Here is a 27597-nt window from a genome sequence, read left to right on the forward strand (position 1 = left end):
GATTGGCTGGCAGTTGGAAAGCCCGCGAAACGGTCCTTCCGGCTGCGAGGCCCGTTGTGACAGGAGGAAAGGGAGGGGCTCCTCTGCTGGGCTCCGCCTTCTTTTCTTGCCAGTTTCTATAATCTCGCAGCTTTCTGTTGGGATGTCAGCCCTCTCTCTGTAGAGGGGTATTCCTTCACCTTGCCCCTCTGTGTTTCCGTCTCCTCAGACCAGCTTCGCGGCCTCCAGGCCTCCTTCCTCAATTCCTGGCTCCTTCGCTGGGTTCCGCTTTTTAGCCCCCGCCTTCCCGGAGCCCTCGAGGTCCGCCCTGCTTCCTCCGAGGGGATGCGGGAGCCCTAGCCGCGAGCTTGCGCTTCCCCGGCCGCCCTGGACTACAATTCCCAGTGAGCCCAGCGGCCGGCGCCTCGGCTGCGGTCAGGTGACCGGGTCGCCTGACTTGAGGTGAGTCAGGGCAAGGCGGCGGGGCCTTACCGGCTGCTGCATCTCGCCCTTGACTCCTGATTCTCTCTTGGCTCCTCAACTTGGGGCAGCAACGTTCTTTGCTCTTCTCAGGGTGTTGGGTCCTTCCCTACTCGAATCGTGTGTTAGGAAGGTCCTACCTAAGCCTTTGGGGAGAACTTCACCCTAAGCCCCGGACTCTACTCCAAGACCTGGAAGTTGACAGCTTGGCTGCCCTGCTCCTGGATCTGCCTCCTCTCACCATCTCATTTCTTCTTCCAGGATTGCAGTGGGTTCGCCTGGAGGAGAGCTGTCTGACTGCCCTGGGCTACTGCTGACCTCCTGCAGAGTTGAGCCAAAATGTCCCCGGAATCTAAAAAGCTTTTCAACATCATTATTTTAGGAATTGCCTTTATGTTTATCTTCACTGCCTTTCAAACTTGTGGAAATGTAGCGGTGAGTTGGACTTTGTTCTCCCTCCTTTGCAGTCCTTGTCATAATGCATTCCAAAATTGATAACGTTATGTCTAATAGTACGCTTAAGTTGCACCTTTTATTTTGTCACTTAACACTTCCTCGTTTTCCATGATAAGATTTGATTTCATGTGTCAGACATCTCTTAGTGGGGTCGTTTCTTTCTCTCATTTGATTTGTGGGTTATATGTTGACTTAATGTATTTGTTACCTGTATTAAGTACTATATTAGTACTTGGACAGTTAAGGGAATAAACGTAAAGCCTAGTTACAGATGGTCTTCAGCCCTCCCCACCTGACCTGCCCGCCCTTGGTTTGCCTTCCATTCTGTAGTCCTTTCTCTTCTCTCCTGTTGGGATTCTGTATCCAGCATCTTGAATTTTTACTTTATTCTCACTACTTGGAGACAGATTTTCTTGGGGGGGAGGGGAAATTACAAAACGTTTTCATTGATTAGTTTTATTTTCCACACAGCAAACTGTCATCAGGAGCTTAAATAGTACAGATTTTCACGGCAGTGGATATACCAGGTATCGTACTGTGTGATTGGTTCTACTTTGTATATTCTAGAAATTGCTTAAACTTCCTCAGTCACAGACAACATAAGATACTGTGACTGGATTGTTTTTTCTTCTCTGTATCTAGACTGTTTAGGGGAACATAATGTGATAAAGGTGATGAGTTTGGGTTTCAAGTAGAATTAAACACTGAGTTTGAAATACAAGATTCAATACTTGATTGCTGTGGTATCTTAGGAAATTGCTTCTATGTGCTCAGTTTCCTTGCTCAGGTTAATGTGTGTAAAGCGCTTAGCACAGTGACTGGCATTTAATAAGCACTCAGGTATTGTCATAATTACATCTTCCCAATCCTAAACAGAGGATGTTTTATAAGACTCTTGAAATATTTGTTGGTCTTCCTGTTTTTCTAATTTCATAATTATTAATATACTGTCATCAGGAGCTTTTAGATTTCTGTTAAGGTGTTTAGTGGCAATTTTACAGTTGGAGAAAATGAAGTGAAAAGCTCTTCGTAGGTCACTAGTATATTGTGATTGAAGTTGGGAATATAACTCATACATGTATATAAACACAAACAGATTTCTTAAGAAATTTTTCTGTGGTTAAATGTTAGATTGTGGTCAGCTCCCCCTCCCACCCTCCCCAACTCTTCTTATTTGGTTCTTTGTTATCTAACCTAAACCTGACCTTATGTATAATACTTGAGAGTAAAAGAATGTTAATGCCCATTTTTCTAAGTGACTAATAATAACATCTGGAGAAGGTAGTGGCACCCCACTCCAGTACTCTTGCCTGGAAAATCCCATGGACGAAGGAGCCTGGTAGGCTGTAGTCCATGGGGTCAATAAGAGTTGGACATGACTGAGCATCTTCCCATTCACTTTTCACTTTCATGCATTGGAGAAGGAAATGGTAACCCACTCCAGTGTTCTTGCCTGGAGAATCCCAGGGATGGGGGAGCCTGGTGGGCTGCCGCCTATGGGGTCTCACAGAGTTGGACACAACTGAAGTGACTTAGCAGCAGCAATAATATCACAATTTTTACTAATGTGTTTTCGTCATATATATTGTAAAGAACAGGTGAAAGAACCATTGTTATTTGAGAAATTCATAAAAGCCAAAGAATAATTTACTTTGGATTTATAAATAGTGGCTTATAAACTTTTGAAATGGTCTTAGTCACACTTGGCTACATATATACTGGGACCAGGTCTGCAGTAGCTGAATAATGTTCAAGTGAACATTCAGTTCAGTTCAGTTCAGTCGCTCAGTCGTGTCCGACTCTTTGCGACCCCGTGAATCGCAGCATGACAGGCCTCCCTGTCCATCACCAACTCCCGAGTTTACTTGAACTCATGTCGATCGAGTCGGTGATGCCATCCAGCCATCTCATCATCTGTCGTCCCCTTCTCCTCCTGCCCCCAATCCCTCCCAGCATCAGAGTCTTTTCCAATGAGTCAGCTCTCCGCATCAGGTGGCCAAAGTATTGGAGTTTCAGCTTCAGCATCAGTCCTTCCAATGAATATTCAGGACTGATTTCCTTTAGGATGGACTGGTTGGATCTCCTTGCCTGCAGTCCAAGGGATTCTCAAGAGTCTTTTCCAACACCACAGTTCAAAAGCATCAATTCTTCGGTGCTCAGCTTTCTTCACAGTCCAACTGTCACATCCAACAGGACCACTGGAAAAACCATAGCCTTGACTAGATGGACCTTTGTTGGCAAAGTTATGTCTCTGCTTTTTAATGTGCTGTCTAGGTTGGTCATAGCTTTCCTTCCAAGGAGTAAGCGTCTTTTAATTTCATGACTGCAATCACCATCTGCAGTGATTTTGGAGCCCCCAAAAATAAAGTCAGCCACTGTTTCCACTCTTTCCCCATCTATTTTCCATGAAGTGATGGGACTGGATGCCATGATCTTAGTGTTCTGATTGTTGGGCTTTAACCCAATTTTTTTCACTCTCCTCTTTCACTTTGATCAAGAGGCTCTTTAGTTCTTCACTTTCTGCCATAAGTGTGGTGTCATCTGCATATCTGAGATTATTATATTTCTCCCGGCAATCTTGATTCCAGTTTGTACTTCTTCCAGCCCAGCGTTTCTCATGATACACTCTGCATATAAGTTAAATAAGCAGGGTGACAATATACAGCCTTGACATACTCCTTTTCCTATTTGGAACCAGTCTGTTGTTCCATGTCCAGTTCTAACTGTTGCCTCCTGACCTGCATATAGGTTTCTCAGGTGAACCATTACGTTAAGTTAAATAGATTCTGGTTTAAGCAAGTTATAGTTACATGATTATTTATAGCAGTGAGATTTCATGCCACTCCCAGGAGTTGTCAGCTAAATCTGTAGGGCAGACTGGTTAATGAGGACCTCTAGAGTCAGATTCCCAGGGATGAGATTCTGGTTCCACCATTGACTAGCTGTCCAGCTGCACTTTTGACATTTCTTGACCCCTCTGTATTTCACTTCTCTTTTCCATAAAAAATAATATGTTCTTCATGGGGTTGTGTTAGCTGCTATAATAATTCACTGATAAATTAAAAATCATATTGTCTAAGGCAGACTGACTCTTCTCAATTGCCAAGACTTCAGTGTTTTGAACAAGTGAAAACTTTAATGTGACATTAAAGTTTTATGTGACATCAGCGTAAGGATGTAGTTATAAATTCTAACTAAAGAATATGAGTGGTTATTGCAAAAAACAAACAAACAAACAAACAAACCCCAAACTGTAGACTCTAATTAGGTTTGAGAAAAATTGAGCTTAGCTTTGAGACAGTGTTTCAAGAGTTTTGTTTTTTTCCCTTTTGTATGTTATGTGTGCAGCATGGCCATTATTTATGGAGTGTTCTCTGCTTCAAATTTGATTACCCCATCAGTGGTTGCCATTGTAGGACCTCAACTCTCTATGTTTGCTAGTGGTTTATTTTACAGGTAAGTAATCCAGTTTTATTTCATTTAATTAGAATGCCTTCAGCTTCTTTCAAGCACATAGTAAATTTGTGCTTTGAACTTGCCGACTTGGTTGGAATAGATTATAGGTAGTATTTTAGAGGTTTGGCTCTCTACTTGATAATTAGCAATACTATTGTTTTAAAGTGATGGGATTTGTGTATGTTTGCTTTCCTTTTGCCACTAATGTATACAATATCCAAAAACCTCTTTCTGTAGGCTTGAAAAGAACTCAGGTAAAAATCTTATTTTGTATCAAGTAGATTAATGGTAATTAAATTTCTTCTGGGCTACAGAATTGTAGTCCTACTGTGTGCTGAGCTGTTTGGTGAAGGCCAGTCGCAAATCTTTATTCAGTGACTGAGTTCACAAATTTGAAATAGTAAGTTAAGAAATGACACTTGTCCTCTTTTTTCCAACACTGGAAAAGTCCTTTACAGCTTGAATTTGAAAGAAGAGATTCCTCAGAATTGATTCCTAGAAGGCATAATTGACATTCTGTTTCAGGTATTGTTTGACTGTAATACGTTGACCTGTTATATTTTAGCATGTACATTGCCGTTTTTATCCAGCCTTTCCCGTGGTCCTTCTACACAGCCTCTGTTTTCATTGGAATTGCAGCTGCTGGTAAGCATTTTGATTTCTCTCTATTTTCTGAGTCTAAGAGTATTGTTTATATGTTTAATATATAAAGCTAAATGTTTTCATTCCCTTGATAAACTTTTGATTTGAATTTTAGTACTTTGGACAGCACAAGGAAACTGCCTGACAATAAATTCAGACGAGCACACTATTGGGAGAAACAGTGGAATTTTCTGGGCACTCTTACAATTTAGGTAATAATTCTTATGGTTCTATCTTTCCTATAATTTTTTTTTTTTTTTGGATCAGACCATTTTTTAGATCCCGATTGTGTTGAGAACGCAGATCTTCTTTTTACGTGAGTTAAGTTCCTAGGTACATGTCATAGAGATTTAAAATTTTATGGGATTATTTAAAGATGCATGGATCTACCTCCTTAAAATGTATGATTAGCAAATGGAAAATAATATTAGCCATAATATATGTAGCATCTGCTATACTTAGGTGGCTCACTGGTAAAGAACCAGCCTGCCAATGCAGATTGGGTTTGATCCTGTGGAGCAAGGTATGACACCCACTCCCAGTATTCTTGCTTGGAGAATACCAGTGAACAGGGGAACCTGACAGGCTACGGTCCATAGGGTCATAAAGAGTCAGATAGGACTAAAATGACTTGATAGGCATGCATACTTTATACATACCTTAGGTACTACTAGGCTCTTTAATCTCAATAATAGTTACAATCTCCTGTGATAAGAAGGTATTATCTCCATTCTACAGATTAGATAACAAAAGCTTAACTAAAAGTTAAGTAACTTATCCAATCATGTGGATTCCAAAGGCCATGTCCTTCCCACCCAGTTATGCTACTTGACAGCTTAACAATTAAATTTTCATAGACTAACTCTATGGACACTGAAGGATACAGTATGTTATATATTTCATCAGTAAAAAGCAACAACAGACATTCTGTCATGGAATCTGTCCTGAGGATTTACCTTCATATTCTAAATGCCTAAAATTTTGGCTTTGGTAAGGCTTAGCAAAAAAAGAAATGCAAAAAGGCAAAATGGTTGTCTGAGGAGGCCTTACAAATAGCTGAGAAAAGAAGAGAAGCTAAAGGCAAAGGAGAAAAGGAAAGATATAGCCATTTGAATGCAGAGTTCCAGAGACTACCAAGGAGAGATAAGAAAGCCTTCCTCAGTGATCAGTGCAAAGAAATAGAAGAAAACAATAGAATGGGAAAGACTAGAAAATTAGAGATGCCAAGGGAAGATTTCATGCAGAGATGGGCACAATAAAGGACATAAATGGTATGGACCTAACAGAAGCAGAAAATACTAAGAAGAGGTGGCAAGAATAAACAGAAGGACAATACAAAAAAGATCTTCATGACCCAGATAACCACGATGGTGTGATCACTCACCTAGAGTCAGACATCCTGGAATGCAAAGTCAAGTGGACCTTAGGAAGCATTACCAGCACCTATTTTACACACTAGCAAAGTAATGCTCAAAATTCTCCAAGCCAGGCTTCAACAGTATGTGAACCATGAACTTCCAGATGTTCAAACTGGATTTAGAAAAGGCAGAGGAACCAGAGATCAAATTGCCAGCATCTGTTGGATCATCAAAAAAGCAAGAGAGTACCAGAAAAACATCTATTTCTGCTTTATTGACTATGCCAAAGCTTTTGTGTGGATCACAACAAACTGTGGAAAATTCTTAATGAGATGGGAATACCAGACCACCTGAATCTGTATGTAGGTCAAGAAGCAACAGTTAGAACTGGACATGGAACAACAGACTGCTTCCAAATCGGGAAAGGAGTATGTCAAGGCTGCATACTGTCACCCTGCTTATTTAACTTATATGCAGAGAAATCCTGGACTGGATGAAGCACAAGCTAGAATCAAGATTGCCGGGAGAAATATCAATAACCTCAGATATGCAGATGACACCACCTTTATGGCAGAAAGCGAAGAACTGAAGAGCGTCTTAATGAAAGTGAAAGAGGAGAATGAAAAAGTTGGCTTAAAATTCAACATTCAGAAAACTAAGATCATGGCATCCAGTCCATCACTGCATGGCAAATAGATGGGGAAACAGTGGAATCAGAAACTTTATTTTCTTGGTCTCCAAAATCACTGCAGATGGTGACTGCAGCCATGAAATGAAAAGACGCTTGCTCCTTGGAAAAAAAGCTATGACCAACCTAGACAGCATATTAAAAAGCAGAGACATTACTTTGCCAACAAAGGTTCATCTAGTCAAAGCTGTGGTTTTTCCAGTAGTCAGGTATGAATGTGAGAATTGAACTATAAAGAAAGCTGAGTGCCAAAGAATTGATGTTTTTGAATTGTGGTGTTGGAAAAGACTCTTGAGAGTCCCTTGGACTGCATGCAAGGAGATCCAACCAGTCCATCCTAAAGGAAATCAGTCCTGAATATTCATTGGAAGGACTGATACTGAAGCTGAAATTCTAATACTTTGGCCACCTGATGCAATGAACTGACTCACTGGAAAAGACCCTGATGCTGGGAAAGATGAAAGGTGGGAGGAGAAGGGGACAACAGAGGATGAGATGGTTGGAAGGCATCACTGACTCGATGGACATGAGTTTGAGTAAGCTCCAGGAGTTGGTGATGGACAGGGAAGCCTGGCATGCTGCAGTCCATGGGGTCGCAAAGAGTTGGACATGACTGAGCAACTAAACTGAACTGAAGGCTTAACAAATATGAATATTGTTTTAAGGGGTTGTATATTAAGAAACTGGAGTGTAAGTGAATGATTTCTTCCCTGTTGCTGTTTAGTCGCTCAATCCTGTCTGACTCTTGTGACCCCAAGGACTGTAGCCCTGCCAGTCTCCTCTGTCACTGGGATTTCCCAGGCAAGAATACAGCAAAGGAGTGGGTTACCATTTCCTTCTCCAGGGATCTTCCCAACCCAGGGATCAAACCTGCGTCTCCTGCATTGGCAGGTGGATTCTTTACCACTGATCCACCAGGGAAGCCTGATTTTTTCCCTAGGAAAGTGCTAAATAAAGTATTTGATTAGATGCAGTTAACTAAATCATTGATCTTTTCACCAATTCTTTAAAATACAGAATTTTAGAGGTAGAGTAAACTAGTTTCCTGGGTGTCATTTCCAGACTCTAATAAATCACATGTTTCAGTGAGTCAAGTCTTTGGAGGCCGCTTCTGAATCAGGTTGCTGTCATGTGGAAGGAGACTAAGTTCCCTCTGGGTCAGTTGAGTTTTTCAGAAAGAGGGTGAAGTCGATACTTTTAAATGACTTAGGGCAGGTAGATAACTTCTTTAGGCCTCTCTCTCTCTTTTTTTTTAAACAAGGAATGGAAAAATTATTTTAAAGCCCATAAATATGAAAATAACTTCCCAATATCCTCTCCTTCCTTTTCTTCCCCCAGCTTGTTCTTTGGAAATCTCTACATATATTTTGCTTGGCAAGGGAAAACTCAGATATCAGGTTTGTTTTATTCACTGTGCTTTATTCAGATACGTTCAAAGCAAAATAGCAGTTCCATGAAAATTCCCAGTATGCTTGGTTCAGATTGTTCTAGTGAACGTTGGTACTCTAAGTCCTCTCAGATTTTTGCTTTTAATATCTTCCCTTGGATTATATTATTATGCTAGGATTTACAGCTTATGACTGCACTTCAAGTAGCATCTCAAAGTGTGGGAGAAGGTTGTGTATGTGTGGGTAGACTAATCAGTTGTCAAAAGAATTTTTAATTCAGTTGTTTTGTCTATACTCTTATTAAAAGAATATGATTAAGTTCTTATGCTGTTTTTCTTTTGGCTTATTAGTATTTCTCTAACTGAAAGACAGAGGTAGATGTATCCTATTTATCTCTTTGTCCTAGGATTTTACTGATGCAGTAAAGTAAAATTAGTAATAACGTATGTGAATAGTTATAAACAAAATACTGAACATGATACTGACTCTGGAATTGTGTGGCTAGTGCTATCTACTTTCATCTTTTTTCTCCCTAGAGAGTGACCGAAGAACAGTGTTTATCGCCCTAACGGTGATTAGCCTTGTGGGGACAGTACTTTTCTTTCTCATTCGGAAACCAGATTCTGAAAATGTCCTGGGAGAAGATGAATCTTCTGATGACCAGGACTTGGACATCAACGAGTAAGAAGTTGGAAACGTTCCTTTCTATTTTAAACTATATTTTGAATAGATACAGTCTAGCAATTACAAACCTGTTATAGCCCTAACTGATATCCAGTATTGGGCAGATGTGAGGGGAAAATTTTAAAACAAATAAGCAGAGAAAGAAGATAAAGAGGAGCTGTCAGGGAGGAAGAAGGGAAAGGAAGATAGACAGAGGTGGGGGAAGTAGCTAAAAGGGTTGTGGAGGGATTTTAGTCTCATCCCACGTCACATCCTGTGTGACCCTGGACAGTAGCAATGTTCCCCTGACTTTCTCTAGGCCTCAATTTCCTCCTTCAGTTCAGCAGACATTTTCTGTGTTTTAACGTGTGAGGATATGGGCTCATAAAGTTAAATAGAAAATAGTCCTCAGTCACTTTCTTGGATCCAGGCTTAAAATTTTCCTATCATGTGGTACAAGTAAGTGGCAAGGCCACCAACAGTCATCATAGATGAACCGTAGTTACCCCCATGCTCTGGATTTTGCACTAACCTGTGATGGTAGTTTCCACTGACATAATCCCTGCAGGGAAATGAGTACAAAGTCCTGTTTTTCTAAATATTGTGAATAACCTTGAGCATATTTCTTATGTATTTGGCTGTGCTGGGTCTTAGTTGCAGTGTGTGAGCTCTTAGCTGCAGCATGCAGGGTTTTGTAGTTGCGGCATGTGAGTTCTTTAGTTGTGACATATGGGATCTAGTTCCTGACCAGGCCCTCTGCATTGGGGGCATAGAGTCTTAGTTACTGGACCACCAGGGAAGTCCCATGTTGTTATTATTATTATTATTATTTTTTACAAAAGTTTATTTTTAAATGTACAGCAGGCTCTAAAACAGCACTTCATTCTAGCTATGGGTGGCAACAGATGTCATGGCTGGAAAACCAGATGTTTAAAAAGGAATGGAATTAAGGGCCTTTATTTCCTCAGGCACAAGGAACAGCTTACGTTTTAACAGATTTCTTAATTCCACTTGTAGCCAGGGGGCCATTCCCCGAGACCTCTTCTTTCTGTTTCTGCTTGAATGTCTTATCTTCCTCATCCATCCCCTCGGCCTGGTTCTTGGGCTGCTTCAGCAGCTGCTGCTTGCCACCTTCAAGGCCAGACATGGCACCTTCTGCCCCTTTCCCAGGCCCTGCCACTGAAAGCAGGGGCCTGTTTTAAGTTGTAAGTAAAACTATCTAAAACCTTGCAGGTGATTTCTCTGCAGGTCATCATCTAGATTTGAAGAAAGGGGAATAAGAAGTCTTTACCACTCTTGTGCTATGTGAATTGATAAATTGTGAAGCTTGTCTTATAGAATTTTATCCGTTGTTAAAAATTTTGCATTGAACTTTCTGTGCTGCCTTTTTAAAGCCCCAAAAGGGCCTAAAATTCTCCAGTCACAGGATCATTAAGCATTCAGAATTTGCACTGTTCCAAGCAAAAGAGAGGTGTTTATTTGAGTATACATACATATATATATCGCATATTTTTAAAAGCATAAACCAATGGATATTGGAGAAGAGGTCTCCAAAGATGAATGACACAAACTTAACAAAAACTAAACATTCATTCAGCAAATGTTAGGGGCTGTGAAGACAAATACAATCCATCCCTGTGTTCAGGGAACTTCACTGCTAGACAAGGAATCATGTAACTGTCATAAGGTGCAGTGCTGAGTGGTTCTGCTCCATCTTGTAGATCTTTCTCTTCTCCTGAATTCTCCTCTTCCCAGTCTTGAAACTTCTATGTCTTTATTTTATAAATAGCACCATGCATGCGCCAGCTGTCTTCCAAAGGTTGGGGAAGAAGTAATGAGCAAGACAGAGAAGTCCCTCTTCTTATGAAACTTAATTGGAGAGGGGCTGGTAGTCACCATGCATGTTAAGAAAACAACAGAATGAGTTCTATCAGACAGTGAGGGGGGGAGCTTGCAGACAGCTGGGTGGTGAGAAGGTGTGAAGATCAGCTGATATCTATTGCAGCAAAGGCCAGGTGTGGAAGGGAGTGTGGTGTCTGCTGGCGGGTCCTCGGGATGTGCACAGTGCAAGTAGGAGTATCCGCAGCAGACAGAGAGATGATTACTTAAGGATATGGTGGGAGTTTGGATTTTATTCTTGGTGTGATCAGAAGGCACTGAGGAAATAGTAGGATCTGATTTTGAAGGATTCCGTAAAGTGGAGTCCACTTTGAATGATTTACAGCTGAGTACTAGCTGAGTTGATTATATTTTAATAATAGCCTATAGCGTACAAATCAGTTCCTACTTAATTTGGGGCCTGGAGTGTGAAATGGTATATCCACCCTGATGGCTCTGTGGTAATGAAGCCACATGCCAAGCAGGAGGAGCAGGTTCAATCCCTGGGTTGGGAGGATCCCCTGGAGAAGGCAATGGCAACCTGCTCCAGTGTTCTTGCCTGAGAAATCACAGAGGAGCCTGGCAGGCTACGGTCCACGGGGTCACACAGAGTTGGACACGACTGAATGGCTAAAACACCACCACCACCACCCGATCTTATCCAAATACAAGGTGAGGGTACTATCATTAAATGGAGACTACGGAGTATTTGCTTCCAGGGATGGCATGAGGTGTGTGTTGTTTTTTTTTAATTTATTTTTAATTGAAGAATAGTTGCTTTACAACTATCCTTTACAAGTATAGTTGTGTTGGTTTCTGTCATACATCAGCTTGAATCGACCATAGGTATACATTTGTCCCCTCCCTCTTGAGCCTCCCTCAGGCTTGAGTTTTTATGGTGGGGGAGAATGTTTTCCTATTGGTTAAAACATATTACCTTTTTTGTGTCAGTAATTTAAGTCAACTGATCTCCTTTAGGTTTTTTCTTAGGTTTGTTTGTTTGTAAATGATATCTTTTCAAGATCTAGGAGTAGACTTGGCTGATAGGATAAGAAGTGTGATTTCTTACAGACTTTCTTACCTCAACCTGCAGACACTTACCCTTAAGCCACTGTATCTCCTTTCCTTCTCACGGTAAGTGATAGTGTCCCTGTTTTACAAATGAGAAAGGGAAAGAGAAGTGGAGTCACTTGTCTGAAACCACACAACTAGTAAGTGGCAAAGCAAGACTCCACCTCGAAGCCCATGTTTTTAACCAGTTGGTGATACTGCGCCCAAACCCACATAGCCGATGATGGTGTTGCTTTTAACACTGAAGAACCACAGAGTAATTTTTTACGTAGTTGGAGTGGTGGAAAATTGAGCCCTCACGATTTGCTTTTACAGCTTAGAAACAGCAGGGTAGAGGAGATTTTTGTCCTGCCTGAAGTATTGTTTCTTTCTTTCCGTTTAAAATTTTTTTCCTTTTTTTTGTCTGGGCTGGGTCTTTGTGCAGCTTGCGGGCTTTCTCTGGTTGTGGCTGGGGCTTTTCATTGCGATGCTTGGGCTTTTCTTGACAGGCTGTAGAGCGTGCAGAGAAGTACCATTTCTGAAAAAGACATGCATGACTCTGTGCCATAAATTTAATGTGAGAGAATAAGAAAGCGACTTTATTTCAAATCACTAATTTAGTAAGTGAAGCTGTACTTGAATGCACCCAGAATTTGAACTCTTCCATCCTTCTGATTATAAGAGTTAGCACACTGTCCAGTGTAAAAGAAGAGGTTAAATCCATGGTTGAGTAAATGATTACATAGGTGTATGGTTCTGTAAATATTTCTGAAGTTGGTAATTTTTTTTTCAATAAAACATGCCATGTGTCTTTATATTGCAAAAAAAAAAATTTAATGTGAGAGAAGCATGTTCTGTGGTTAGTAAAGAGCCACCCAAGTAGCACTTTACCCACAGTCTCTGAAGCAAGGACACGTTGGAGCAGGGCGCATTGAGGCCACTGAAGTGTTTACCAGACCACATAGAGAACAGAGCTTTTACAGACTTAAATGAAAATGTGATAGTTTTTTTGTTTGTTCTCTTTTTCAATTTTCTGGGGAAAAACTTTTTCTTTTTATCTTTTCAGGTCTCCCCAGAACAACATGACAAAGGCAGTAGATGCATTTAGTAAGTATTTTCTGTATCTGAAGTGCAGGAACTGTTCAGGAACAACTTTCCCCCTTTCTCTGGTAGCTTTGCATTGACAGTACCCCAATATTTTCACCTTTCTAGGTATGCTGCTCTGAAATCCGCTAGTCTTCTCAATAAGGCCTGTGAAGGATGGAGAATAATGCAGTGCCCTACCTGAGTGCGTGTGTGAGGGAGGCCCGAGGAAGAGGAGGAGGCAGAGGTTTAGGAGTTTATAGGAGAAAGTGAGGACACAGACCATTTCTTCAGACATTGCTTGTCACTTCTTAGAACAGAGCAGAGGCTTGGGTGACCCAGTAACGTGTAAGACCAATCACCCTCATCTGTTGAGGGTTCTTCCGTGCTAAACCTCTTGATGTGTTTTATTTTATTCTCATGACAAATCTGTGTGTATCATATAATACATATGTATCATTATCTCCATTTTATAGAAAAGAAAACTGAGGCTTGGCAAAATTATTTACTCAAGGTCAAACAAGGAATTTCCTTCTTGTTATGAGAGGCTTAGAAAGACATGTTGGCTTCTTTGGTGAACATGAAGTCAGGCAAAGGGAGGGTGATGACCTTCAGGCATATGGGCTGGTTCATCCAGCTTCAGTGAGACTTGATGCAACCTCTATGCTCTGAACCCCCCTCTGGGTGTCTCTTAATATTAACCAGATTCAGGATGTACTTTCTAGATAGTTGTACCAGCTTTGCCTCAACTTCTCTGTAAAATGAGACACTTAACGCAGTGAGGGCCTCAAGCTTTATATCACGGAGCTGGTTGGTTACCTAGTGTAGGGTTTGGTAGTAATAGGATATTGGGCTGTCAGGTTTGAATGAGGAGAAAGAAGGCAGCATTTAAAAAAGATAAGGCATATAAGTGCTATAGGGCAAGAAAATTTAAATTTAGGCAATGGTTCCTGGCATTTGGGGAGCAATGTGAAATTAGGAGGTGGCAATGAAGCCGAAGCAAAAGAGAAAGGGAAAAGAATGTCCAGGCTTTAATTTGCTTGTGAGCCAGTGTTTCATTTATTATTTAATCATAATATTCCTTTAGTTGATGCTGTAGTAGATATTGTGCAGAAAGGATTCTTGCTTATTTTAATAAATACATTCTTGCTCAATGTATTTATTAATGCAATTCTAGAAAATTTCAATGAGGATTTTTAAATTTATTTTTTTGGTCTTGATAAAAGGTTCCTCTGGAAGAATAAACATCTGTCAATAGCCAACAGAATTTTTTAAAAGAACTGTCCCTAGTAAATATCAAAACCTGTTATGAATTCATTTGAAAACACTGGAATACAGACAGCACTGGAACTGAAGCTAGACCCAGGTCTGTGTTCATAAAGGAATGTGGAATACTGGAAAAGAGTCTTAAAAGCAAGGCCAGACAGCTGGCTGCATGGGAAAGTGTGAACTCATACTTCCCATCTTATACTAAAATTCCATGTAGATTAGATGTAAAATTGAAACCATAATAGTAACTGTAAGAAATTAATTTGGTAGAGGAAAGCCTTTCACAGGTCTGTCAAACAGTAAGGGAAAAGTATGCTCTTTTTTACCTAAAATATAAAATTCCACTCTCTCACAACCAAATGAAATTAAAGTGGCAGGGAAAATATTTACAGTAAATGATAAAGGGTTATGAACCAATAAGAAAGGAATGCATTAGAACTGTGGTATTGGAGAGAAGACTCTTGAGAGTTCCTTGGACTGCAAGGAGATCAAACCAGTCAGTCTTAATGGAAATCAGTCCTGAATATTCACTGGAAGGACTGATGCTGAAGGTGAAACTCCGATACTTTGGCCACATCATGCAAAGAACTGACTCATTGGAAAAGACCCTGATGCTGGGAAAGATTGAAGGCAGAAGAAGAAGGGGGTGACAGAGGATGAGATGGTTGGATGGCATCACTGACTTGATGGACTTGAGTTTGAGCAAGCTCTGGGAGTTGGTGATGGACAGGGAAGCCTGGTGTGCTGCAGTCCATAGGGTCACAAAGAGTCAGACACAACTGAGCAACTGAACTGAAGAAAGGCATAAATACTCCAGTAGAAAAAAGTTATAAACAAAGGAAAGTTAATAAAAACTATAAGAAATGCAAATTAAGTTTTCTATTAAATTTCCGAAGATAAATAATTCTCAGTATATAGGCTATAGGTACTTAAATGCATAAGACCACATTGTTAAAAATATAGTCCTTGTATTACTTTCTGAAGATTGATTTATCAGTAAGAATCCAAAGCCTTAAAAATATTTATCCCTTTACTCCAACAATTCCACTAATAGGATTATCCTCAGGAAATAATTAAGAATTTTCCCCAAGATTTAGTTACTATTTATATTAGTGAGAAATAGAAATACTTTAAATATTCAACTACAAAGCAGCTATCCAATAGATTACTGTAGCCATTAAAGTGATTACTACAAATGTTATAAAATGTTTGCTTTGTTATATGAAAATAAATTGTAAAACAGAATAAGTAGTGAAATTTCTTTTTAAATTTTAAAAAGCGTAAAGTCTGGGAGGAGACTCATTAAGGTGTTAGATTATGGTTATTTTCTTTAATAGAATAACTTTATTGAGATGTAATTCATATAGTATACAGCTCACTGACTTATATAAGTATATAATTCAGTGGTTTTTAGTATATTCAGAGAGTTGTGCAGATATCACCACAATCAATTTTAGAACCTATTCAGGTAGTTACCTGGTCTAGTGGTTAGGATTCAGTACACATGTGGCCAAAATTAAAAAAAAAAAAAAATTTAGAACCTAATTATCACCCCCAAAAGAATCTCTACAACCATCAGCAGTGAGTTCCGTTTTCTTCCCATTAGTAATCACTTTACATTTCCTCTCCCAACCCCAACCCCAGCCCTAGTTACCCAGTAATCTACTTTCTATCTACAGATTTGCTGATACTGGACATTTTGTATAAACGGAATCACAGGACTTGTGGTCTTCTGTGATGGGATTCTTAGCATACGTTTTTTTGTTTGTTTTTTTTTTAGCATAAGTTTTTGTGTGGACATTTGTTTTCAGAATGGTTTCTTGGATGTATACCCAGGAGTAGTGGGCTTGCTGGGCTCTGTGGTATCTCTATGTTAAATCTTTTAGGAACTACCAGGTTGTTTTTCAAAGTGGCTGTACCCATTTTACATTCCCACCAGTAATGTATGAAGGTTCCAATTTCTCCACTTTCTAGAGTTATCTTTTTGATTATAGCTATCCTATTAGCCCCTGATGGTTCAGACGATAAAGAATCTGCCTGCAATGTGGGCGACCTGGCTTCGATTCCTGGGTCAAGAAGATCACCTGGAGAAGGAAATGGCAACCCACTCCAATATTCTTGCCTGGAGAATTCCATGGACAGAGGAGCCTGGTGGGTCACAGTCCCCAGGGTCACAAAAGTTGGACACGACTGAGTGACTAATGCTATCCTAGTAGGTATAAGGTGGTTTTTTGTGGCTTTGATTTGCATTTCCCCAATATCTGAGATGTTGAGCATATTTTCATATGCTTATAGGCATTGCATCTCTTCTTTGGAGAAATTTCTGCTCAGGTCTTTTGCTCATTTTTTAATTTGTTGATTTGTATTATTGTTATTATTATTATTTTAGCCTCACCATATGACTTGTTCCCTGACCCTGGGATTGAACCCCAGCCCTCAGCAGTGAAAGTGCTGAGTCCTAACCAGTGAACTGCCAGGGAATTCCTTGTGTTTTTATTATTGAATTGTAAGAGTTCTTTATATATTCTAGATGAAAGTCCCTTATATATAATTTACAAATATTTTCTTCTGTTCTGTAGGTTGATTTTTCTCATTTTCTTGGTATCTTTGAATCATAGAATTTTTAAATTTTTGATGAAGCCTGATTTATCTACTTTATCTTCTGTTGTGTGTGCTTTTGGTGTCCTAGGAAGACTCCAAGTCACAAAGATTTATTCCTGAATTTTTTTGTAAGAGTTTTACAGTTTTAGCTTTTACATTTTGAGTCAAGTGTTATGGATGTTGTGATGTAGGAATCCAGCTTCATTCATTTGCACGAGATCAGTCATTCTAGCACCATTTGCTGGAAATACTATTTTTTCTCCCTTTGAATTGTGTTGGCACCCTTGTTGAAAACAGTTGACTGTGAATGTAGGAGTTTATTTCTCAACATGCCTGTTCTTATGCCAATACCGTGCTGTGTTGATTATTGTAAATTTTGAGTCTTCATCTTTGTTCTTTTTCAAGATTATTTTGGCTATTATCAGTCCCTTGAATATGCATATGAATTTTAGGATCAGTTTGTCGATTTCCTTAAATAAATTATATTAGGTTTTTGGTTGTTTTTTTTTTTTTTTTTTTTTTGAGAAGTTTTAGTTTCACAGAAAAATTGGCAGTATACAGAGATTTCCCATATATGTCCTGCCCTCACCCATGCATAACCTTCCCCGTGATCGTTGCCCCCCCCCCATCACTGTGGTTCTTTTGTTAACAACTGCTGAACGTACAGTGGCTCATCATCTTTGCCTAGAGTCTGTTATTTACATTAGGGTTCCCTCTTGGTGGTGTACGTTTTATAGGTTTGGACAAATGTATGAGGACATGAATTCACCATATAGGATCATACTAGATTATTTTTGTTTTTAGGTTATGTTTTAAAATTTCCTTTTGTTAGCTAAACCTTCTGATTACTCAAAAGCAAATGTGCTTTGCTAATATGATTTTTCTAATTAAAAATGTTGTTTTAAACTTTATTAATCATGTATTTTTTTTCTGGAAGGATATGAATATGATTGGTGAAAATATCTTACTGATTTTAGTCTCACTTTATTTTAGTGAAATTCAAGAAAAAAGCTATCCTCTTTTGTATATGGAGAAATTCAGGACAGAGTGTCTGTGACCGATGTGTTTCCTAGTCATTCACTGAATAGGAGCTGAAATCTGAATCTGCCATTAGTTTAGGATCCTAGATAAGTGGCCTTAAATTATGAAATGTGAGCAGGTTCAAAGACAGTTAAAATGTGCAACTTTTAGAAATGCATTTTCCACTGTAGATTTCAACTAAGTTAAACAACAAAAATTAAAAATTAAAGGGATCAGAAACAAATGGGCAGAACTAAGGTTTCAGTCCTCAGATCCAGAGACTGAGAATCTCAGGAAGTGGTGGTATCCCAGCTTGGGGTGGTCAAAAAGCTCTGGGCTGATTCTGATCTTGAGTCCAGCCTTAAAGCTGCCCTGGGACAGTTGCTTGGGGGAAGTTAGCACTTTGCCAACTGTTGACTCCCTAACCTTAATCAAGTCTGTTGGAATAGTCAGTTGTTTGGTTCTGTTTCTTTTCTCCGTTTTATTTGTTTTCATGAGAGCTGGAGAAGGTGTTAGAGAAAACACAACTCCGGAATATATTTAAACAGTTGAAATCAACATTTTATTTACAGGACAGGTTTCGTTCATATGTTTAGCATTTTAATCTGAATCATTAACCTGTGTCCCAGTGTGTCTGTTTACTGGCATTATTGACAACGAGCAATCCTCATGAATTGGTTGAATATTTTAGAATTTTTGTTCAGTTGATTAAAATCTAGTTAAGTACTCCTAAATTTTTTTCTTTTCTTTTTTTTTTTTACAGAAAAGTCTCTGAAGTTATGTGTCACTAAGGAGATGCTCCTTCTTAGCGTTACAACTGCTTATACAGGTAACAGAATTAATTACAGTGTTGGTTTTCTGTGACTGCGTAATGACAGTAAATGTTGAAAACAACTGTGTTACTTTCTCACGGTTCTGCACATTGACCTGTCTCAGCGAAATGGGTTTTCTGATGGTCTCAGTCGGGGTCTCCTGTGGCTGCTGTCATAGCATAGCTGGGGCTGAAACTTCAAGGTAGTTTCATTTGCACGGCTGAAGGGGTCTAATGCAAGCTGGATCTCCTCGCTCTCCATGTCTCAGCAGTTCTGTGACCCCTTCCCGTGTTGGTGAAAACAAATCCCAGGGCCAGCCCAAGTTCCGTGAAAAGCGGGAGGCTCGATTTGTCTCCAGCAGTGATTTCAGGACAACGCGGAGCACTGCAGACAATAACCATGAGGAAATCTGTGTAGCTTGGGCATGAATTAAGATAATTTCCGATAAAACAGGCTGAATTCTCTGTCTTCCAGTGATAATGTGATGTGGTAATAGGTGGAATAGGCTTAGGTCTTAAGGAAATCTGTTTCCTTGTCAGAAATTGCTCTAAAATGTCAATTATTACTTTTGCCTTTACAGTTGACCCTTGAACAGTGAAGGGGTGGATTAGGTGTGCTGACCTCCCCTGTGATCAGAAATCTCTGTGAGACTTTAGTCAGCTCTGTGCTTGCTGGTCTGCACAGGCAGCCAGCTGTGGATCCTGTAGCACTACAGGGACCTGCACAGTTCACACTCGGTTTGTTCAAGGTGCAACTCTGTGCGCCTCATGGGTACAGGTAGAAACATCTTATTTTTAGGTCAAATAGAGTATTAAACATCTTCAAAATTCAGGTAAGGTTTTGTGACATTAAGGAATCAGGTCTTCTACAGATTCGCTCTAATTTTTTACCCAAATTTTTAAAATTTCTTTTCCTGGGAAAACATTTAATTAAAACTTTTTCCTTTAAGCAAAAGTAGATAGTAGGTATTAGTCTTGCAACCATATGTTCCTGTTCCCTTGGAAAGCTATTAATAAGGATAGTGAGCACTTTAGTTTCCCTGTTACAAGTTTATGTTAATTATGTCCTCTGTCCATCCCATTTCTGTGCAGAGTGACTGTTTTAACGTAGGCTGACTTTGCTTATTTGAGTTGTACGTTCTTATCTGAAATATGCGCCAATTGCCATCTTGTGGCTAATTCCTTTTCATCAGTTGTATCACGTAAAATTACGCTCTGCTAGAGCAGTAACATTTCAGTCTGAGTGAATTTTGTTTTATACATGCATAGCTCAAATACTACTGGAAATGAAGAAAAAACCAGGAAAGGGAGACTGTGTGTTTTTTCAATACAAAATCCAGTGCTTTCTGATCCACAGTTGGTTTACTCTAAGGATATAGAGACTTAAATACAGAGAGCTGATTATAGGACTTGAGTATCTGGATTTTGGTACCCATGGCAGATACTGAAGGACAACTGTAGTTTAAATCTGACTCTTTTCTAAAGGTCTGGAATTGACTTTCTTCTCTGGTGTATATGGAACCTGTATTGGCGCTATAAATAAATTTGGAACAGAAGAGAAAAGCCTCATTGGACTTTCTGGCATTTTCATCGGCATTGGAGAAATTTTAGGTTGGTTTAAAAAAATTTTTTTGCATTAAATCAGTTTGTTACAGATATAATGGAAATTTTAAGTATATTTCACTTCTCTGTCCTTGGATTTCTGTTTCTTTGCTTATTTTTATACACATGGGTATGTCTGGTTTTTCTTTTATTATCACTGTTCTAAAACTAAATTATAAAACTTTTGCCAAGTAATTCAAGACAAAGCCATAAGTAAGAAAACATAATGATTTTTGCTTTATGTTTCCCAAATTTTCCTCTTAAAATACTTAGAGAAGTTGTATTAGAATCCCTAAATTTCTTGTTCTCTGGATCTCTGACACCAGTTGTCTGTCCAGCAGTACAGTTCAATTCTGACACTGACTCCTAGAGTTAGCATCAGACCACACAGGTTCAAGGGTACAGTCCTGCAAGGCCAACCTCACTTCAGATGCCAGTCCAAGTCCCAAGTCCCCAGGCCACCTTCACTTCTGTTCAGCTTGGCTATACATTCAAGGGTTCCTACAACACCCCTGGGAAATGCTATTCTTACTGTTAAAGTTTGTTAATAAAGGATGCAGATGAACAGCCAGATGAAGAGGTACTTGCAACGCCCAGAAGGACCCCTGGTGTAGGAACTTCCGTCCGCTTGGAGTCTAGGATGTGGTGCCCTCCTGACACGTGATGCATTCATCAGGGGAAGGTCTCCCAAACTTGTTGTGTGGGGATTTTTATGCAGATCTCATCCTGGTGGATTAAATCATAGCAATGGACTCAATCTCTAGCCCCTCTCCCCTCCCTTGAGGTGGGGAGTGGGGCTGAACATTCCAGCTTTCTAATCAAGACTGGGTCCTTCTGGCAACCAGCCTCCATCTTGACTAGAGCCACCCCCACAGTCCCTCAGGGATCAGCATTAACTCAGGTGTGGTTGGAAGGGGTTAGTTAAGATAGACACTGCTTTCACTGAGGAAATTCCTAGGGTTTCAGGAGCTCTGTACCAGAAAGCGGGGAGAAGAGGACAGGCTAAGACCACACCTCTGTTTTGATTATACCACCAGTACTCCTTCTGCAGCAGTGATCCGTGCAATTCTTGCAGTAGTGGATGCTGTGTAACGTGTGAGGAGCTTCCCAAAGATTTTCTGTGCATCCATTGTATGAACAAAACATGGAGCTTATATTCTTGGGGAAGAACACAGGCAATAAAAAATATCCAAAACTTAGAATGTCAGAGTGATAAGCACTATGGAGAAAGGGGGGGGTTGGTATATTTTTTTGTTCCCTGTAATTAATTTTAGAACATTTTCATTGCCTTTCTCCAGGCAACTGCTAATCTACTTTCTCTATAGATTTGTCTATTCCAGACATCTCATGTGAATGGAATTATATAAGATGTAATTTTCTGTTGTTTCTGGCTTCTTTTACTTAATACAGTGTTTTCAGGGTTTTTTCATGGTGTAGCATGTATCACTACTTCATTTCTTTTTTCTTTTTTACTTCATTCCTCTTTATTACCAAATGATATTTAGTCATATGGATCTACCACATTTTTATTCATCCATTCATCATGTCATGGACATTTGGGTTGTTTTCGCTTTTTGCCCATTATGAATAATGCTGCTGTGAACATTTCTGTATAGTTTTTGTGTGATCTTATGTTTTATGTAAACCTAGGACTGAAATCGCTGGGTCAGGTGATAACTCTGTGTTTGACCGATTTGTCTCATGACAGTTCCTATTTTCCTGTTTGCATGCCTGGTAATGTGGATACTAGCCATTGTGAACTTTACCTTGTTGGGCGTGGGATGACTTTTACATTCCTGTTCATGTTCTTGAGCTTTGTTCTTGGATGCAGTTCATTTACTTGGAAACAGTGTGACTTTTTGAGTCTTGCTTTTAAAGTGTATTGGATGGAACCAGAGTAGTGCTCAGAGGAGGGCTAATTATCTCTCTCCCCCAAGGGAAGACCCTTTCGTGAATACCCAATGAATAATAAGATTTCCGGTCTGGCTGGTGAGACCAGGTACTCTTCCCAGCCCAGGGTAGGGCACTAATGCCACTAATCCTCTTGGAAAGTTCTTTCTGATCTCTGCTACTCACATCCTGTGCTGATCAGCTCTCCTTTCTGATGCCCTGTCTTGGAAACTCACACCTTGGTTTGAGCACCTTGGTCTCCCCAGACCCCGAGCTCTTGTCTCCTCAACTCAGGGAGGTTGTGGGCTTCCTCCTGCCTTTCCTCCCCTTCTCCCCCACTTCCTGGTCTGGCCCCCTCCTCCCCCTGTGCTGCCGCCCTCCCGCTCTCCGAAGCCCACCTCTCAGTCAGCTGGGGCAGGTGTGGGCCTCACCTCATTTGTTTCCTGTCTCTCTGTGTCATATTTTTTTTTTTTTTTTTCTTTTTTTTTTTCGACTGGGGATAAATTCAGTTCCTGTTACTCCATCTTACCTAGAAGTCTGTCCTGATATTTATACTTTCCTTTGTTTCAACAGTTATTTCTTATTTTGTATATTTATGCTTTCTTATTTTATTAAATTCACTATTGTCCATTTTTTCAAAACTAAATTTTTGATATATTAACTTGGCTTTGGATTTTTTTGTTTGTTCATTGATTTTATAGGTGGAAGCCTCTTTGGCCTGCTGAGCAAGAATAATCGTTTTGGTAGGAATCCAGTTGTGCTATTGGGCATCCTGGTACATTTTATAGCTTTTTATTTAATATTCCTCAACCTGCCTGGGGACGCCCCCATTGCCCCTGTTGAAGGCACTGACAGCAGCGCTTACATCAAACCCAGGTACAGTGACTGCCCTTTATCTAGTAATTTAAGGAAGGGCAGGAGGTAAATGATGGCTTGGAATTTAGAATGCAGCAGTTAGTCCTTTTCTGTGAGTCTGTTATAAGGTCATCTGTCATGTGTTAATGGAGCCAGAATGAGTTTGAATAGAAATCCATAGAGAATCTGAAGTTATTTTTGTGATTGTTGGTTTTAACCTTTCTCCCGACTAAATCTTTTTCTTGATCTGTGAAGGGTCATGTAAGTGTCTGATTTGAGTTTTTTACCTCTGCCTTTTGAGCATTGAAATCTCTAGAAGTTCGGGCTTCAAATGGAGCGAGGAGTGAGGAGTGAGTGGTTATCTGTCTACTGGGTCAGCTGCCCAGTCCTTTCACAGTGTTTACGGGAGTTTTGCAGGTGTCATTTTACTGCACTCAGCTCTCAAATTCATTGTCAATGTAGGCATTTATGTCTGGATCCAGAAGCCAAGGACAGCCCTATTCCAGACAGTGTTTGCTTCCCTGATAGTTAATAGACTAGAGTTTGCTAGACTGTGAAGGTGACAGCATTTGAGCATAAGTTCTTACTTTGTAAATTCCAGTGTTTTTTCATTCTTGTTTCATAAACTTGTTTAAATTGGAGAGTAAAATGTTTTTGTGGGTGAGTTGCTATTATGTTTTAAACAACTCTAACAAATATTATTATTAATGCTCACTCTCAATTTTATTTTAATCAGCAAAGAAATTGCCATCTTCTGCAGCTTCCTGTTGGGTCTTGGAGACAGCTGCTTCAATACCCAGCTGCTTAGTATTTTAGGTTTTCTCTATTCTGAAGACAGCGCCCCAGCTTTTGCCGTCTTTAAATTTGTGCAGGTAAATTTTTCTTTAGACTGTGTTAAAAGGTGGGTCTTTTTTAAGTGCTATAACTTCATTTTCTTAATGTTTCTTAAATGAAAGTCCAGGAGATCCTTTAAAAGGATTTGTGATCAGAATGAGGAGGCAATAAGTAGTGTGATCTTTTTTGTCCCATCACTCGTATAAGAGATTTTATATTCCAGCCTCTATGGCTCAGACTTCTTTTCGTAGATACCAGAATTCAAGGTGTTTGCAGATAACAAGTGTGTTTCTCACTGTGCATGCACGTGATTTTATCACTCTAGTTTTTTTTTTTTTTTTTTTTTTAACAAAATACTGTTTTAAATAGCAGACTATAGCTTACTTGATTATTCCCAGCTCTCAGCGGGACTTGGTGGTGTGTGTCTGTGAGCTGCCGACTAAGGAGGTGCCTTCTAGATGCAGAAGGAGCAGGGAACAGTGACAAGAGGCCTTGGGTCAGAGCGGTGGGGTTCGTTGTGGAGTTGGCTGGGTCGCCTGTGCACATTTCATGATCTGTCTTGTCTTCTTTATTCTTAGTCCATTTGCGCAGCTGTGGCATTTTTCTACAGTAACTACCTTCTCCTGCATTGGCAACTCCTGGTCATGGTGATATTTGGGTTTCTTGGAACTGTCTCCTTCTTCACTGTGGAGTGGGAAGCTGCTGCCATTGTAGCCCGGGGCTCTGACTACCGAAGTATTTGAGGAAGGGCGCCAGCAGAGGAGGCCGCCTCTCCAGACCCTCGGCTGAGCGGCGGGGCCGGGCAGAGGAGGCCGCGCTCACCTTCACCGTACCCTGGAGGCTGTTTAGGATGGAAACTCCGAGATCTAAGACTGCTAAATCTGCCAGAGTTGGTATTCAAGTTTACAGATATTGTTTAAAAACTAGTGAAATAAGGGAAATTTGTTCTGTCAGTCATGTTGTTTGAAGATGTTGTGTTTCAGTTCATCTGTCTCATGTTCCTTATGATCATGTATAAATGTAAATGTTTTCTTCTGCCCCCTGTTCTGGTTGAAAGATCATGCTTTGATTGAAACTACTAGGCCGTATGTCGTATGAAGACTCCTACAGGGTGTGGCTGTGTGTTATTAAGTAGTAACAGGGAGCATGTGCCACCCCATGTGTGTTTGGGAATGATGTTTAAATAAATCATGTAATGCTGATATGGAATCTTTGAAAAGATTTGCACATTTTTGATTATTTTTCTTATAGTTCATAGCAAGAGGGGTGCTAATCAAGTATTATGAAATGAGGTAAAAATTGTCTTAAGTTTTTAAAATAGGAATCTAACATTTGTAAATGAGCAAAAACACAGTTAAGGAAAAAATACACATTTACTGGTGGAGGCTTTTGCTAATAATTTTTCTAGAGGATGCAGTGCATAAAAAACAAACAAACCCAGAACATGTAGTGAAGTCTAAGCTACAGTGGCAGGCTGTTGTCACTAAGAAACACCATTCCATATGCATGTCTGGGAATGGAATCTAGCTATCTGGGGAGATGTTTAGAATGGAAATGTTAACTTTAATCCATAAGAGCTTTAAACAGTTATTTTAATTGAGATATAATTCAGAAATCATAAAATTCATCATTGTAAAGTATACAGTTTAGTGGTGGTTCAGTACATTCACAAGGTTGTATAACTATCACTACTATCCTTTCCAGAACATTTTCATCACCCCAAAAAGAACCCCCTTGAACCTACTAGTAGTCATTCCCCATTCTCTTTGCCTGGCACTGGTGGTCAGTAATCCATTTCCTGTCTCTGTGGATTTGCTGCTTCTGGACATTTCCTGTAAATGGGAAAGCTCACTTTTAAACTTGAAAATTAACTGTACAAATCGAGTTTTATGGCAAAGTAGATTTAATCAAGAAGACAAACAATATTTTGTTTTCTATTATTTTTAAAAGCCTGCTTAGCAATTTTATGGAGTGTGACTTTCAGATTTGATGGCAATTTCAGGGAATTGTGGTTAGCTGGAACCCTTAAGAGAAATTGCATTTGTATGGAACACTAAACTCTTTTGCTTCAAGTTGTAAAATTTTGATTTTCTTTCTTGAAGTTGAGATAAACTCAGTTGACAGTTGATTTTATATAAGTTGTAAATGCTGTTTCAGAATTAATACAAATGAATTTATTATCTCTTTAAGCACATTATTGTTTACTCAGATGTATTTGTTTTCTATCACCATATGATAGATTACCGCAAAACTTAGCCATTTCCCTGGTGGTTCAGATAGTAAAGAATCTGCCTGCAATGCAGGAGACCCGCGTTTGATCCCTGCGTCGGGTAGATCCCCTGTGGAAGGGAACGGCTACCCACTCCAGTTTTCTTACTTGGGAGAATTCCATGGACAGAGGAGCCTGGTAGGCTGTATTCCGTGGGGTCACAAAGTCAGACATGACTGAGCAACTAACAGTTTTTTTCACGAAGCACATTATTGTTTACCCAGATGTATTTGTTTTCTATCTCCGTATGACATGTTACCCCAGAACTCAACCTCTTAAAACAAGACCTGTGTATTCTTGCATAGTGTCTGTGGGTCTAGAGTCTCGGCATGGCTGAACCAGGTCCTCCAGCCAGCTCAGGGTCTGTCACAGGCCGCAGTCAAGGTGTGACCCGGGGGAGGACCTGCTTCTCAGCTTAGTCTGGTCCTTGGCAGGAGTTGGCTCCCCACAGGTTGTTGGACTAGCAGTCTTAGTTTCTCACGGCTGTCCTCATCAAAGAAAGCAAGTGAGAAAAGCCAGAGGGAAGTGCCAGCAACTCGTAAGTCATCGTCTTTTATCATTTTAATCTTGAAAGTGACATCTCATCACTTTTGCTATATTCTCTTTACTAGATGCAAGTCACTAGTTCCCGGCCACACCCAAGGAAGGGGGTGGGGGTTACACCGGGGAGTGACTAGAACCAGGATCCCCAGGACCATCTCACAAGGCTGCCTGTCTCACGTTCAGCTGGAAACTGGGCCCTGCATTCCTGTGTTCCTCACTCCCAGGCTCAAGCTCCCTTTGCTTATGATAGGTCTGTAGAGTTAGGCTGCAGAGGTTCACGGCCTCTGTCACTACTACTGAGTACATTCACCCAGGGCAGCCGCAGCCGCTCAGCCCTGCTGGTAGGATTCCTGGTAACAGCTTTCACAAGGAAAAAGGAGTGAGGGGAGTCTGTCAGGCACACGACTTCTGTGCTGCCTCCCTCCTGTTGTTACATGTGATGTCCTTCACCTTAAGTTCTGTACTCAAACTTTGTGTTTGGGTGGGTTTCGTTTTGTTTTTTACTCAGTCTTTATGTCTATAAGTAGTGTTGGCCTTGGTGGGCTTTTTATTTGACTGATAACAGCTCATGTTTGAATTTGTATCATTTGAATTTGAAATGTGGTATGAAATAAATAATTTAATTTTTATGCTTGTCTTATGTACTCTGTCAAATAATTTATGCTTCTGGGTAAGTAAGTCTTCACTTTGTCTCACTTGGGGGTGTGTGTGTGTAAGTATGAGTGTGCTGTTCTTTTACGACAAATTTCTGTATATTGAAATTTGGCTTAGTCCTGGAGCAA

General features: G+C 40.0%; 1 protein-coding gene across 2 annotated transcripts; it reads left to right on the top strand.

The window, feature by feature from the left end:
* Nucleotides 1-27450, top strand: MFSD11 (major facilitator superfamily domain containing 11). 2 transcript variants are annotated; one of them, XM_065909343.1, is made up of 14 exons: nt 1-441; nt 721-894; nt 1387-1442; nt 4264-4371; nt 4937-5016; nt 5129-5225; nt 8398-8456; nt 8984-9128; nt 13105-13145; nt 18775-18840; nt 20308-20433; nt 23016-23190; nt 23906-24041; nt 24582-27450. In XM_065909343.1, the coding sequence occupies exons 2-14, from the start codon at nt 799-801 to the stop codon at nt 24744-24746; spliced, it is 1350 nt and encodes a 449-aa protein (XP_065765415.1). In that variant the 5' UTR covers nt 1-441; nt 721-798; the 3' UTR covers nt 24747-27450. The 2 variants fall into 2 exon arrangements, with proteins under 2 accessions (XP_065765415.1, XP_065765414.1); XM_065909342.1 differs by lacking the exon at nt 1-441 and having other exon boundaries at nt 454-894.
* The last annotated feature ends 147 nt before the right edge of the window (nt 27451-27597 follow it).

Source organism: Muntiacus reevesi, chromosome 18, assembly GCF_963930625.1.
Source record: "Muntiacus reevesi chromosome 18, mMunRee1.1, whole genome shotgun sequence".
Lineage (NCBI taxonomy): Eukaryota > Metazoa > Chordata > Mammalia > Artiodactyla > Cervidae > Muntiacus > Muntiacus reevesi.